Source organism: Procambarus clarkii, chromosome 17, assembly GCF_040958095.1.
Source record: "Procambarus clarkii isolate CNS0578487 chromosome 17, FALCON_Pclarkii_2.0, whole genome shotgun sequence".
NCBI lineage: Eukaryota > Metazoa > Arthropoda > Malacostraca > Decapoda > Cambaridae > Procambarus > Procambarus clarkii.
In genome coordinates, this window is record NC_091166.1 from 46,501,830 (window position 1) to 46,516,993 (window position 15,164).

Below are 15,164 nucleotides of genomic sequence, written 5' to 3' on the forward strand. Positions count from 1 at the left end.
CATCCACCATTGGGTTGGGACCAGAGCCAAAGCTCAACCCCCACAAGCACAGCTGGGTAAGTACCAACTATATGACCACAACACCACCTACATCCACGAGCATCCCCACCAACACACCCATATCCATTTTCATTCAAAAGAAGCTCAACCTTTACCACTATCAATGATGATGCAGAGATGCTTAACCCTCAATGAGTGGCTAATGTAAAAATGTCACCTCACTTGTGTAAAATAAAAATATTGTATGATACATTTGCATGGAAAAAAGGAAAATGCAAGAAAACCTAATTATCCAGGTCTTGTTATGTGCATAGTAAGAGGAAGCCAGGTAGTAGTGTTATTGGGTACATTGACATATGTATGGGTGTGTCAGTGAGGGGTAGTACCTCTGACAGGGAACAGTTGCACATTCGGGTGGTTTGTCTGGTTTAGTCAACTGCACTCGACTCGCCTGTGGCTCCTAGTAGCTGTTTGCAGGCAACAGCGGTCACATCCTGGTAAACTTATTAGATTGGCGGGCAAAACCAGGTGAGGGTAGTCGAAGGTTTAAGATCCTCGGTGAATTACGGCTTGTCTACCTACGCATGCGAAGACTGAATCTGGTGGACTGCACGAAGGTAACCACCTGAATGGTTCAAGAGGCAAGACAGTGAACTCGGCAAAGCGTTGTGGAGCGCAACTGTGAGCATGTATATATATGCAGTGAGACACATAGGACACTGCTAGCCATCCACTGCATCCTAACCTATCTTCTGCCGTCTCAACTTGTCTTGCTACTGGACCGAAATAAGCCGGGACAAGAGTGTGAAGCTGACGATTTGCGCAACTCTCCCTCGCTTTAATCAAGTCGACCACACTTCATGACTTCAACCCATTAATTGGAGTCATGGACATCTTCGACAACGAATGACAAACATAATCATTACATCGATATGATACAGTTTGCCGACTCATTTCCTGCGCTGTGAACAAAAATTAAAATATGAAAACGGTAACCATGTACAAGACAATCAAATTATACCATAGAGTGAAAAAGCAATGTAAAGAATTTGAGTGTAATCATGTTAGATGACTTTACCTTTTAAAGAACACAATAACCTTGAGAATAGCGTGGAAAAAATGACAGGTTGAATAACGAGAACCTTTCAAACAATAGATGCCATACCATAGATGGTAAACAAAAATGTCTACTGCAGAAACATGATATGCCGGGAGATCAATCACAGCCAGATCCCCAATCACTGCTGGATGCACAAAGTGATCCAGCCTGCCCTGGACTTGAATCTGAGGCCTCTCGCTTGCAAGGTCAATGCTTTATCCCTGCATCTCAGCGTCCCGACGGAACCTGGAGGAAAGCAAGACGTGTGAAAGATGGTTATGTTCCTCAGGAAGAAATGCCCCTATATGAAAGTAAAGGGAAGCAATGGGCCAAAAATCGACCAGACTACCCAGTAGGTCTTGCCCCAGCTGATGTTGCTACTATGAAAGCTCGTCAGCAAACAGATGATGTAGGCATTCCTGGGTTAACATTACCGACAAAACAAGGTGGCATGTCCAAGTCACAAAAAAAGAAAGCAGCAGCAGCAAAAAAGAAAGCTGCAGCAGCAGACTCGGATATAACGAAAGATTTAGAAAACGTGCACATTTCAAATACAGGAAGGAAGCAGCCATCTGCTTCTGATCCCACAAAACGATTACGCAATCTTAAGAAAAAGTTACGTGATATTGAAAAGTTGGAAAAACAGATTGCTAGTGGTGAACTTAAGAATCCAGAACCTGAACAACTAGAGAAGGTGAAAAAGAAAGATGAGGTAATACAGCAAATTGATGACTTAGAGGATGAACTTGGTGACTCACATTAGTGAAACATAAAACCTAGATTTGCAGACATAAACAGTAATTAATTACCACTAAAAATTATTACAGTACTGACGTAAGTGGGATACTTGGTAATAGGGGTTAAAAAAAAGCTCATTACCTGATTTTTAAACTACTCAAAACACAAAATGGGAAAGTAGCTAGTGTTAGTAAATGATGTTGTTTTATCTCATTAACCCCATAGCTGCGTGTTTTGATGGGTCAGTTACCATATAACAAAGCATTCTTCATTAAGACACAATTTCACCACACTACGCAAAATATTTTCTCTTATTATTTGTCCATTTTTACCATGATGGCTACTGTATATACTCATAAGTAAATTTTATTACATTAGAAAACGGTACTATCATGACATGAATTCCGTTATTCAAAATTATATCACTAGTACAGTGTTACACAATTAATTGTTTGAGTTAGGAGAGACATAACTAATGCTCAAGCTAAGCTTTTTCCCATGGAACATTGGAGTTCTGCTTTATAATTGACAATACTTGTCTAAAAATGTTCATACATTATTGAAATCAGCAGAGGCAGCTAGGGGGTTAATTTTTTCTGTGTTTGAAAGTTACTTTTTGTGCATTTAAGAAGATTAAACTAAAGAGCAAGGTTGTTTTGATAGGTGTGGCTGAGCAAGTGTAGCATGTTAATTAGTATGGCAGTGATGTAACCATATGCAAAAGATAGCATAATATTTCTATTAAAGTGAATCTGTATCACTTACTTTTTATAGGAAAGTCCAATAGTCTTTTAGCAAGTGGTCAAGAAGTTCATTTTGGAGCTTAGTATTCAAAGAAGAGTCGGACAATATATAGACATCACATACTTTGTATGGTGAAGGGTGCAATTTTAATGAAGACTTTTTTTCTGCAAATGTCATATTGAGTTCACCTTCTGACAAATGCAGTTTGTTAGGCTTTAGACGGATTCTTTGTGTCTACCATTCTATGTTGCTTAAAATATGTTGAAAATAGAAGTCGGCATTTTTTTCTTAAATCCTTTACTATTTTTAATGAAATGGTTACCGGGCATAATTAAAATTCCAACCCATCCTCCTGTTTAGATTATAAGATTTGTAACTATGTGGACCATCATAAATACAGACATAATGACCAATTAGATGGTAGAAATTGGTACTGCTGTATGGAGCCGGTCGGCCGAGCGGACAGCACGCGGGACTTGATCCTGTGGTCCTGGGTTCAATCCCAGGCGCCGGCGAGAAACATTGGGCAGAGTTTCTTTCACCCTATGCCCCTGTTACCTAGCAGTAAATAGGTACCTGGGTGTTAGTCAGCTGTCATGGGCTGCTTCCTGGGGGTGGAGGCCTGGTCGAAGACTGGGCCGCGGGGACACTAAAGCCCCGAAATCATCTCAAGATAATCTCAAGATAACCAATGATGATACTTTTCAAGATGCTAGTGCTCTCCAAAGTACCTTGTTCCATAAAGATTTTCTCAGATATCTCACTATTGTGATTTCATTGTATAAGGAAGCATTTATTATGACTTGAGGAGGCTGCATTAAGTGGGTTCTAGATGTTATGTACCTACAAAAGATGAATGTACATGAAACTATCAAAGTTGTTTAATCTTTTATTTTTCGACAGGTTGTCCGGTTGTGCGCCAAGTCCCGAGAAGCCATTGATTCTCCAGTTTCTTTCTTGGCCTTGCATAATCAGATCCGCAGTCTTGAAGAGTAAGTGAAGTTTTGTGAAAAGTTGGGTAAATTAGGTACAGTAGTTTGCTCCTTGTTAGATCTAATTGTCTTCAGCATGCTTGTGGCTGAGTAAGAAGGTCTTTTTCATATTAATTCCTGGTATGGTGTTAATAGCCATGTCTTGTAAGGGTGCCCTTTGGTTACTTTGTTTTTCCTTGCCATACCACTTCTGTTTAATGGTATGTGGATACCTTTAACCCTTGGACAGCGGCTATGGAAAAATGGTCATACAGTACTTGCCTTTGCAAAAATCCCCTTCCCACAAAATGTTTCATTATAAAATTAATAATTTGTATAAAAGGTAAGAAAAATGCAAAATTAATTTAATATTTATCATTTCACTGGGTGGAGGCACTCTGCAAGACTGTCTGGCACTTGTCAACCCGTTGCTTGATTTTGCTGACGCTTCCGTTTTATCCTCGAATATTTTACTAATTGTTTTATCACTTGTCTGTCTTTATTTACATCCATAGAGAGCTTTTATATCCATATAATTGTTTAACACTTTGATGTTCTGGGCGCACATGCGTCACACTACCCCGGGTGGATTTGGGCATTCCGCAGGAGCGCACGGTAATTCTGAAAAGTGTATAATCTTTTCAACTTTACCTCAATTCTTGTCCTAGGTTTTTCAATTTAGTATCATTGTGTTTGCAATAGAATTCTCTATAGGACTAAAGGCATATAAAGTCCAAACGGTCGGCGTACCATCCGCAACAAACAGAGAAAGTGAGAGCATGTTACCCGGGAGCATGGCTCAAGAGCGATAAAATATTTAGACTCCCTTCACTTTGGTCACCTCAATTCTCGTCCTAGGTCTTTCATTTTGGTATCATTGTGTTTGCAATAGAATTCTCTACAGGACTAAAGGCATATAAAGTCCAAATGGCCAGCGTACCATACGCAACAAAGTGAGAGCATGTTACCCGGGAGCGCACAAGACCGATAAAATGTGTCTACTCCTTTCACTTTGGTCACCTCAATTCTCGTTCTAGGTCTTTCATTTTGGGGAGGGGAAACACGATGTCCACAGCCTGAGGATTAAATACAGAAAGTAAACATTCCAGTTGAGATATCTGGACTTTTGAGATTAAACAAAAATTATTCCCAAGTCTTAAGTTGCTTTGAACAGGTTAACCTGTTCTCATACTAGGCATATCTATATTTGTACACAAGGGATCTAAAACTTGAGTGAATAGTGTCATGTTACACAGTATAGATTATAAAGGATTTCTTTGTTTTGTATAAAGATCTGAAGGTAAACTCATACAATTTGTATTTTTTTTCTACTGGGAAAATGGGCTGGAGTTAAGCCATATTCCATTACTGACCCGCCTCAGGTGGGGTGGAGGGTTTGAAGACTATTCTAAAAAAAATTTATGATTTTATGGAGTAATTTATGCACAATTGTTTACTAGCTTGTTCAGTATTGCATTATTGCCTATCTTTTTTTTTTTTAACCATATACCAAAGAATTGGATATTTAAAGTAACTCTCTGTAAAGTGTAGTTCTTACTTTATTACAAATGTCTTTTTATAAATGGTGGAAACTAAAATGAGATGTGTGTTGCAGCAATGGTGAGCTCCAGAAGCTGCAGCAGCTGAAGGAAGAAACGGGAGAGCTGTCCTCGGCAGATGAGAAACGCTACCGCATGTTGAAGAAGCAGGCAGAAAAAGTATGTTCAATTTGCCTAGTGCATAATTTTTGTTTTTGGAGATGTTATGTGAACATGATTACATTAAGTTAAAGGTAGTAAGAAGAGGAAAAAATTGATCAGTTACGTGTAAATGTTTTTTCTCCTAAGACTTGGGTTCATAAGGGCTGTCAAATGATGTATCTATTGAAACTGCAAGCAAGAGCTGTTACTCTGCCTTGGCTCATCTGAAGCCTGCTCCTAGAGACTCGTAATTTCATGAGAATGTACTTTGAAACTATCACATAGGGAACTATCATATAGGGAACATATAAGATGTTGAAATAATTTTCAACATATCTGATATCGTGTTTGAAAATCTTTAGCTTCGTAATATTCGAGAAAAAGCTGCTGGACATATTGAGTGTGCTTATGAAATAAGGATTATACATGCATTATCAAATACTGTAAAAAATATTTAGACCACCAAGTAAACCATGGGAATGTGTGGGTAGATTGTGGGAGTAACAGTTGTGGTACAAATTTTTTTTGGATTTGTTCCTTTTTTGGACATTTCTGGTAAAAAATTTTGCTAATTCTAATGTTCGGCTAACTTCAACAAGGGTTGACCCCATATGATTTGGATTACTGAGTATAGACAGTACACGGAAGATGCTCGGTCAGGTCAGGTGCCAAATATCCCAACCCATTCTCCTGTTTAGATAGTACCTATTGTGACGATCGTTAGTAGTCACGAATTCGTACATACATACTTAGCTTTTAGATAGTAGTATACTGACTAGTAAAGAATTCTTTTAAAGTAAATGAAGCTAAAAAACAAATATTGCTAGGCCTAGTAGGCCTAGGAAGGTTTGGCTAGTTTAGTTTGTCAAAGCAACACAAGTAAAAAAATTTTCCAGTTTGTCCAACTCGATAGTTCAGATTTCTACTTTCTAATTTTGTTGTTTGACGGTATATATACTATGGACCTCATCGTTACTATAAGTACTGTAACGGGAGGATTGGCTGAATATTCACAATAAAATAGCAATTATGTGGAGCAAAAGATGTAGTTGGAAATGCCGAATAAATTCAATAAAGGGTAGAGGTTTCAGAGACACAATGAGAGAATACATTATGAACATCAAGGGCCCCACTGCTCCTTTTATCCTCCTTCCACAAAGTATAAGAAAGATCTTGAAGAAATTTAATGTTTTCAAGGAACAGTGGTATAAATTCCTGCATAAAGTGCTGGATCAATCATCACAATGGATTTTTGGGCCTGTTTTTAGCTACCAGCAACACCCTGATGGGGTAAGTTATCACCAAACAAGTCTGGCTTCAGACCGAGCATAGAAATTAAAAGATCTCTCAATACCAACTACAGAAAAACACCCATTCTCTCGTATCCATTGTCACAATGTCCACCCACTATTCTAAATGAAAGTTATTCTTGTATGTTCAGCTTTGTCATTGGGAACATAACCCACTTTCTTCACCATGTTCAGTTTATATAGCATGGCTTACATTGCACACTGTTTTCTAGGAAAGTAACGGCGTTATACAAGGGTTAACTGTAAAGCTGTATAACTATATTTTCACTTCATTTTATATTACATGAAATATGACCATACAGCCTCCTCAACTTACAAACAGGTGCTGGGTAAAATCGTCGGCAGACGAGCCGAGTACTAAAAGTGTGATGTTCACTGTTGAAGGATTTTAACTTGTATTTTCTTTTGCTGTCATCTTTTTCAGACTTTGCTGGAAGCTGCTGATGTCATTTGTTGCACTTGTGTTGGTGCTGGTGATCCGAGATTGGCACGCCTTAAATTCCACTCCATTCTCATAGACGAGTCTATGCAAGCCACCGAACCAGAGTGCATGGTGCCGGTAGGTGTTTACCTGGTCTCGTTAAGCCTGTGTTGTTTTGTTTTGTTGATACTGTTCAGATAATTAGGTATCCCCATTAGGGATGTCCTATGGGTTTGTAAGAATTTTTGGTCTACATTTGTGGTGTTTGCCATACTATGTTTGGAGATGACGAGTCACGATAAGGTGGCTGAATATATGAAGACTAAACCACACAAGAGAAAAGGAGGAGACGACGACGTTTCGGTCCGTCCTGGACCATTATCAAGGCGATTGTGTTGGACCATTATCACAGTCGACTTGATAATGGTTCAGGACGGACCGAAATGTCATCGTGTCCTCATTTTCTAGTGCTTGGTTTAGTTTACATATGTTTGGAGAATACATTCACATGTCTGTTTGAAATGTGATTGGACAATGTAGTCCCTTTGGTCAAAATGCATGCAATTTTAACATATTGTTGAAGCGAGGGAAATTTAGAAAATGAATAATGCTTGTGCTCCAGACTGATAATGCACATTCTGATGCCAGAGGGTAATTCCAATAGTTCTGGTTGTAAAGGATAGTGTGGGAAACCTAGTGAAGCCATATTTTTATATCAAAAGAATAGTTAAAGTGATTTTATTAAAATTCATAATCATTCATGTAGAGTATAATGATACTTCCAAACTTTAAATCACATTGTTGACAATCTCATCTGTATATGTATGAAATTCTAATTTCCAATATGTAGTATTGCCTTACATTTGTCATATCTCCAAATTTGTTGAACATTTCTTGCAGCATAGAAGCCTGTGTACAAGCTGCTAAAGCTAAGATTATTCTGCACTCCACCCCTGACACACTGCACTCCTTTCCCCTGCATTACTCTGCAAACACCCCCCCCCCAAACTCCAACCCCCCACCCAACCATTTGGGCTGGACGGTAGAGCGATGGTCTCACTTCATGCAGGTCGCCGTTCAATCCCTGACCGTCCAAGTGGTTGGGCACCGATCCTTACCCCCGTCCCATCCCAGAGCCTTTTCCTGACCCCTTCCAATGGCTATATAGTCGTAATTGCTTGGCAGCATTACAATAATTTGGCCCCCCTCCCTCTCCCCCATTCTGCACTATACTCTGCACTCCTCGCCTCTAGACTGCACTCCCCCAATATTCTGCATTTACCCTATTCTCTGCCTCTATAATCTACACTCTCCCATACAAAGCACTTCCCCTCCCCTTTCCTCTGCACTCTGAATAGAGGGGGAGGGCTCTATTTTCTGCACCTCGTCTCCTATGCTCTCTGGCTGTCTTTTGTTCCTTATTTGTATACCTTTGTACTTTCTGCATTCACCCTGTCTCTCTCACTGTGCCCTGTGTTTGTTACATCTCATGCACTTGTACAACCCTGCAGCTATTCTAGTCCACACTGCTCCACCCTATTAAGAAATTATGGTGAAATATTATGATTTTTAAATAGCATGCCTCTTACATAAAATTTGGTCTGGCATAACAGTTATGGAATTCCCTTCTCATTCAATCCAACCTTATTTGTATTTTCACTTTGGAAATTATTGTAGATTGAATATTTATTTTTCAGGTTGTTCTTGGTGCAAAGCAAGTTATCCTTGTGGGTGACCATTGCCAGCTGGGGCCAGTTGTGATGTGCAAGAAAGCCTCAAGGGCAGGCCTCTCCCAGTCCCTCTTTGAAAGACTTGTTGTTTTGGGCATAAGACCATTCCGCCTTACCGTCCAGTATCGTATGCATCCACAGTTGGCACAGTTTCCCTCAAACTTTTTCTATGAGGGGTCTCTTCAGAATGGTGTTGCTGACGGTAAGTCCAAATATTTTTTTTAACTGTTCAGGTAAGCACTTTATACCAAGTTTTGAAGAGCATGATGATTTTGGTAATATGCGGTTTTGGCATGGGATATTGGATGAACTCATAGGTTTGCCACGATCTTGACACGTCGATCTCTGAAGTGTCACATTTTTTGTTTTGACACTTTTCTGGTCTGGTCTCTTGCTAGATGGCTGGTGATGTGATACGGCACTCTTGGGGCTCTGCTCAGTGATGCATATAATTGCTATAATTTTTGTTTTCTTAGAAAGCTCCTGGCTGCTCCCTGAATCTATCTTGTTGAAATTACTCCATGCAAATGGGGGTTGCATCAGACATGGGAATGCTGTTTGGCCTTGGGTAACTAAGGCCAAGGTAACTAGGAGGTTCCACAAGAGATATTAACACAAAGGCTAATTCTAATCATTTGCAAATGTAATTTGTGTGTTTAATTTTTCTAATTTAACCTGTATAAAGTACACTTTATAACCAGTATAGACAAATCATCTCAATAAAGTTGACAATATGAGATTAACCTAGCAACAAAACCAGTGGGCACAGGGGAAAACTGGAAATACACATGTGCTAGAGAACGTATAAGAAAGTACATATATGCATAGAGAATAATAATAAAGTGAAATGAGCTTTTGGCAAAAGTAGTGAAAGTATGTGATTCTTAGATTGAAGAGCACAATCCAGTTCTGTATGTCCAGGAGGTATTAATACACTTGCTATTGGCTAGCCCAATGACACGAGTGCTGTAACCTCTGTCACTGTCAACTCGACCATTACCAAATGTTGGGTCCAATTGTTAACTCTGGATTTGTCAAGTCAGGTCCAAATTTTTTCCTTGCTCTATTGGTGAATTTCAGTGAAATTTTCATTTCAGCAACTTGCATGATGGACTTGTACCAGGGAAAACATGTCTAGAGAGATCCTAGGTGCATCTGGGATCCTCTCGGACGTAGGTTCGAACCCTCATCGCGGCCCTTGTTGATTTGTTCATGTCTAGAGAGTTTTCTTCATCACAGCTACCATCACAACTGCAGACACCACCACTACCACAAACACCACCACAGCCACTACCACTTCCTATGTTTCTTTCACCACTCTGTGCCCAATACACTCCCTAAGAGTCATTATATCTTCTCTTATAACCATTATTGATCATTATCTCTTATAATCATCATTGATATTGTGAGATACATTGGCTCAGGGGATACCATTCTTGATGAGCCTCTTACAGTCCAACCATACAGAAGTGTGTGTTGAGTAGGAACTCAAGTTCTACCATAAATTGACTGGCATTTATTGTCACAGGAATTGTGGGAGGTTGCCTAATACACGGCAATTCATTTTGACACAATCACTTGAGTGTTTTGCTTGTGCAAATTAGGCAAGAGGATGTATGTATGTGCTTCATTTGTTTTGATTGTGCAAATTAGACAAGAGGATGTATGTATGTGCTTCATTTGTTTTGCTTGTGCAAATTAGACAAGAGGATGTATGTATGTGCTTCATTCGCCCCATTTTATAGTGGAATGGCGCTATAGAAAATACATGTACGTATTTCTTTGCAGAGTCACAATAATATGGCTCAAAACAAATGACACAACGAACATACGTGAAATGAAAATGATGATGTTTTACTCTGTCCTGGCTTTGACAAGGGTCCAGAGTAAACCAAAACATCATATCTATCTTTTGATATGTTTGGGTTGTGTTCTATGTATTGCTAATAATACCCTTCAAAGTTTCTACATATTTTGAGACTCAAAATATGACAATTTCAACGTTAGATGTATGTACACAAGACTTTTAAATTTCTATTTTTGTATTTATATCCAAATTTGACGATTATATATTTTCCTTCATTCACAGCTGATCGCACAATGAAGGGTGTAAGTTTTCCTTGGCCACAAGCAGACAAGCCTCAGTTCTTCTATGTTACATCAGGCCAGGAAGAAATCGCTGGCTCGGGTACTTCTTATTTGAATCGCACGGAGGCAGCCAGCGTGGAAAAGTTGGTAACCCGCTTCCTGAACTGCGGTGTGAAGCCCGAACAGATAGGCGTTATCACACCGTATGAAGGCCAAAGGGCTTATCTGGTTAGTACACTCTTTATTTATATATCTTGCCTTTTTCCCATAGGATAATAATAATAATAATAATAATAATAATAATACACTACATTTTTATTTTAAATAAAGTAGAATTAATAGTATCTATTTACCTTGTTTACTTGCATCCTGTCTCAGTTCTAAGTTGGTTGTCTTACGAAAGTCTTGCGAGGTTTTGGTGGCTAGGTTTTGTCATGTGAGGGATGCAGTTGCTACTTTCATTAAGAAATATGAATATCTGATAAGACTTGACAAGCTGTGGCAGTGAGTGAACAGAAAAGAAGTGTAGTAGAGATTCATGAAAGGATTTGGTCAGTAAAAAACTGGTTATATTGAAAGTTTTTTTCCATTCTGCTTGCACAATATATTTTGATTTATTGTCTATTTCTTCTTCATTAAATTCCCATCTGTTTTCAGTCATACTTTCTAATCAAATTAGATGCTGAATAGAGTGAAAAAACTATCTTAAGTCTTGAATATTCCAGAATATTTTTTACTTTTCTCAAATTATACATTGAATCCTAACATCGTTGGAACATATATACAGTAATTACTTGGGACTTGCACTTCCTCATAATCATATACAATCTACACTATGCATGGTTTCATATATTTCTTTGTATAATTCATTCACTCCTTATCATATAAATTGAGATTAACATTACTAAATTACTTGCATTTCGTTTATTAACATTGGACATCATTTGGTTTGCCTTTTCCTGTATTTTGTTGTTAGGTTTTATTACGTTATGGGGCAGATGTTTTAACTCCCTTACTCCTCTCACCTCTATGAGCGCACCAGATTCTGGTGCAGATGTTTAGTAGGCTTGTGAGAGTTTAGAGGCCTAGTAGTTGTGTGGTTGTCTGTGGTACCAGAACCAGTGTACCAACAAGCTACGGAGGGCCAGCCCGGAAATGTGGTATCTAAAGGTTAAAACGAGCAGACAGGATTCGACTTAATTACTTGCTTCAGAAAGTTACCCCAAGATCCTTGTGTACAGAAGTGTAATTCAAACCTTTCTTTTTATAATTGTAATGTTGAGTAAATACATCTAATTGGTTAGGATACTGCCACTCAAAAAGTAATGGGTTATAGTGGGTATGTGGACCTGCAGATCTCTCCTAGTAACTGTCCTCTGGACCAAGTTGTCACAAGCCAAGCTGGGTCTGGGGAGTAGAACAACTCCCAGAACCCATTCTAGATATGATCCAAGTATGAACAATTTTTTTTTTTTAAACCATGTATAAATATATTGTGTGTGCTGTTTCTGACTGCATTATATCTCTGCAGATAGTGATGACTTACCTATGCCAAATACATGCCTCCTTGCAATTTTCAGTTACTGTTATTAAGCCATAGACATGAAATGTAGTCTCAACATTTGAAATATATACTCTTCATTGAGAAAGGTAGATGAACGTCTCCGGAGTTGATTATAAGATTGTGACAGGTTTAGAGGGATAAGACTTATCCCTCTAAGCTAAGGACAAGTGACATCTATATATATATTTTTATTGCACTAAGGCCCATAGACCAAATGATGTCCCTAAGCCATTTACAGTGGCCCTTTGACAGATTTGGTGAATCATTTGAGAGTAAATACGGTAACATATTGTTGTGTGTTTCCATGTTTAAATTTACTGGGGGGACAAAATTCTGTCAATTTGTTTCATAATCTGTTCCGAGTCCTAAACTAATTAAATAACCCTGTTCTAAAGCATCACTTGAGATGTGCGCTTTGTGGAACTTTTAAGTAGAGGAAAGTTAGGAGTTTGTTATTTGTTTTCGCTACATGTCTGTAATTTTTGTCATATACATTGCCAGCAATGAAATTAGAAAAGATTATTTTAATGATATGCTGTTACTGAATGAGTACAGGCATACCTCAGTTTAAGAGTTTAATTGGTTCCTGGAGACGCCTCGTATTCCGAAAACTCGCATTCCGAAGCTAATTTCCCCATAAGAAATAAAGGGAAATGAATTAATCCGTTCCTGACTACCCCAAAAACCCCACATCAAACTAAATTTTTATACCTAATTCATCTAAATAAACCTACAAAACTATGTTCAAGTTATTACTTACCTTGCTGTTGAATGCTGTAGGCGTATGGAAGATGGTGAGGAGGTGGGAGGAAGAGAGGAGTTACTGTTTGGAAGGGGAGTCCCCTTCCATTATCACATCAGGCAGTGAGGACTTCACTGGTATGCACACTCTGGCACATTTTGCCTGCATACCACTAGGACTTGCTTGTTTTACTAAGAATTTGTCTAATGACACTTGTTTTTCCCTACATTTTAACACTTGTCTGTAGTAAGACATCACATTATCATTTAAAAGGTCAATGCAACGGCCTGCTACAGCTTTATCTGGGTGAGTTTTTTCAACAAAACTTTGCAGTTCTTCCCATACTTCACACATTTTCTTAATCAAGAAGGGACATCCTCTACTGCCTCTACTCACAGCTATTTTCTTAGGTTGAACCTTACCAATGGCTTTCTTGAGACCCATGGCAAGATATATAATGACAACTTTTATACTCAAATGGCCAAAAAACCGATAAAAAACTGTAAATCCTTGTGAAGAATTCAGGTGGGATAGTCACTGGACACGAGACACTGGTAAACTGAGGCGCGATCGCCATGCCACCATGCGCCAGTCGGCTTGTACACGTATCAACAAACTCGCGTCCCGAGGTAACCCTCGCCTTCCGAGACATATTTTTGGAGTAAATCCTGCTCGTCTTCCGAAAAACTCGCATACAGGGACACTCGCATTCCGAGGTACCACTGTATACACTATTTTAAGATATTTTATGTACTACATAGTGAAGCAGTTAATATGAAATGTATATTTTAATATAAAAATATTTCTTTCTAGGTTCAGTATATGCAATATCAAGGGCCTTTAAACCAGAAGCTTTATCAGCGTTTAGAGGTTGCAAGTGTGGACGCCTTTCAGGGTCGGGAAAAGGATCTCATTATCATGTCGTGTGTGCGGTCCAACGAACATCAGGGTATTGGCTTTCTCTCTGATCCCCGAAGACTTAATGTGGCCCTGACTCGCGCTCGTTATGGCATCATCATTGTCGGCAATCCCAAAGTACTCTCAAAGGTAAGCATATTTGAAACGTGGTATTCATAGTTCATCTGTATGGCACTACTTTATTTAATTAAGTACCTGTAATGAACAATGTAGTAAGATGTAATTCAAACTCTTAATAAAATTAGGAAATATATTGAGTTTAATATGAGTTGAGTTTACTTTTGGTATTAAGGTAGGTTGTGTATGGCATTGATATGTGAGTGCATTTGTTTAAACACTGTATAACCCTTCCAGAAGAGCCATAAGAAAAAATATAAGATAAGTTTTATGAAGGGGGTGGGGGGGGGGAGACTGTTAGTGTACTCACCTAGTTGTGTTTGCGGGGGTTGAGCTCTGGCTCTTTGGTCCCGCCTCTCAACCGTCAATCAACAGGTGTACAGATTCCTGAGCCTATCGGGCTCTATCATATCTACAATTGAAACTGTGTATGGAGTCGGCCTCCACCACATCACTTCCTAATGCATTCCATTTGTCAACCACTCTGACACTAAAAAAGTTCTTTCTAATAACTCTGTGGCTCATTTGGGCACTCAGTTTCCACCTGTGTCCCCTTGTGCGTGTTCCCCTTGTGTTAAATAGACTGTCTTTATCTACCCTATCAATTCCCTTCAGAATCTTGAATGTGGTGATCATGTCCCCCCTAACTCTTCTGTCTTCCAGCGAAGTGAGGTTTAATTCCCGTAGTCTCTCCTCGTAGCTCATACCTCTCAGCTCGGGTACTAGTCTGGTGGCAAATCTTTGAACCTTTTCCAGTTTAGTCTTATCCTTGACTAGATATGGACTCCATGCTGGAGCCGCATACTCCAGGATTGGCCTGACATATGTGGTATACAAAGTTCCGAATGATTCTTTACACAAGTTTCTGAATGCTGTTCGTATGTTGGCCAGCCTGGCATATGCCACTGATGTGTGGTGGTGCTTGTTAGTTGATGCTTTATGGCACTGCTTTCCAAACGTTTTCCTTCATTACCCATAATTGCTCATCAGAAAGTTCTTTTTTACCCAGTGTAGGTAAATAG

At 39.1% G+C, this 15,164-nt stretch overlaps 2 protein-coding genes across 2 annotated transcripts in view; both read left to right on the top strand.

Moving 5' to 3' along the window:
* Positions 1-15,164, top strand: part of LOC123772500 (Upf1 RNA helicase) — a 59,906-nt gene that overhangs the window by 30,398 nt on the left and 14,344 nt on the right. The window contains exons 10-15 of the mRNA XM_045765720.2: positions 3,485-3,573; positions 5,168-5,270; positions 6,987-7,121; positions 8,681-8,915; positions 10,803-11,029; positions 13,921-14,154. Coding sequence (XP_045621676.1) covers positions 3,485-3,573; positions 5,168-5,270; positions 6,987-7,121; positions 8,681-8,915; positions 10,803-11,029; positions 13,921-14,154 — 1,023 coding nt within the window. The remainder of the gene's footprint in view (positions 1-3,484; positions 3,574-5,167; positions 5,271-6,986; positions 7,122-8,680; positions 8,916-10,802; positions 11,030-13,920; positions 14,155-15,164) is intronic.
* On the top strand, positions 1,177-3,068 carry LOC123750297 (partner of Y14 and mago-like). The gene has a single exon (XM_045732410.2). The coding sequence runs from the start codon at positions 1,206-1,208 to the stop codon at positions 1,860-1,862; it is 657 nt and encodes a 218-aa protein (XP_045588366.2). The 5' UTR covers positions 1,177-1,205; the 3' UTR covers positions 1,863-3,068.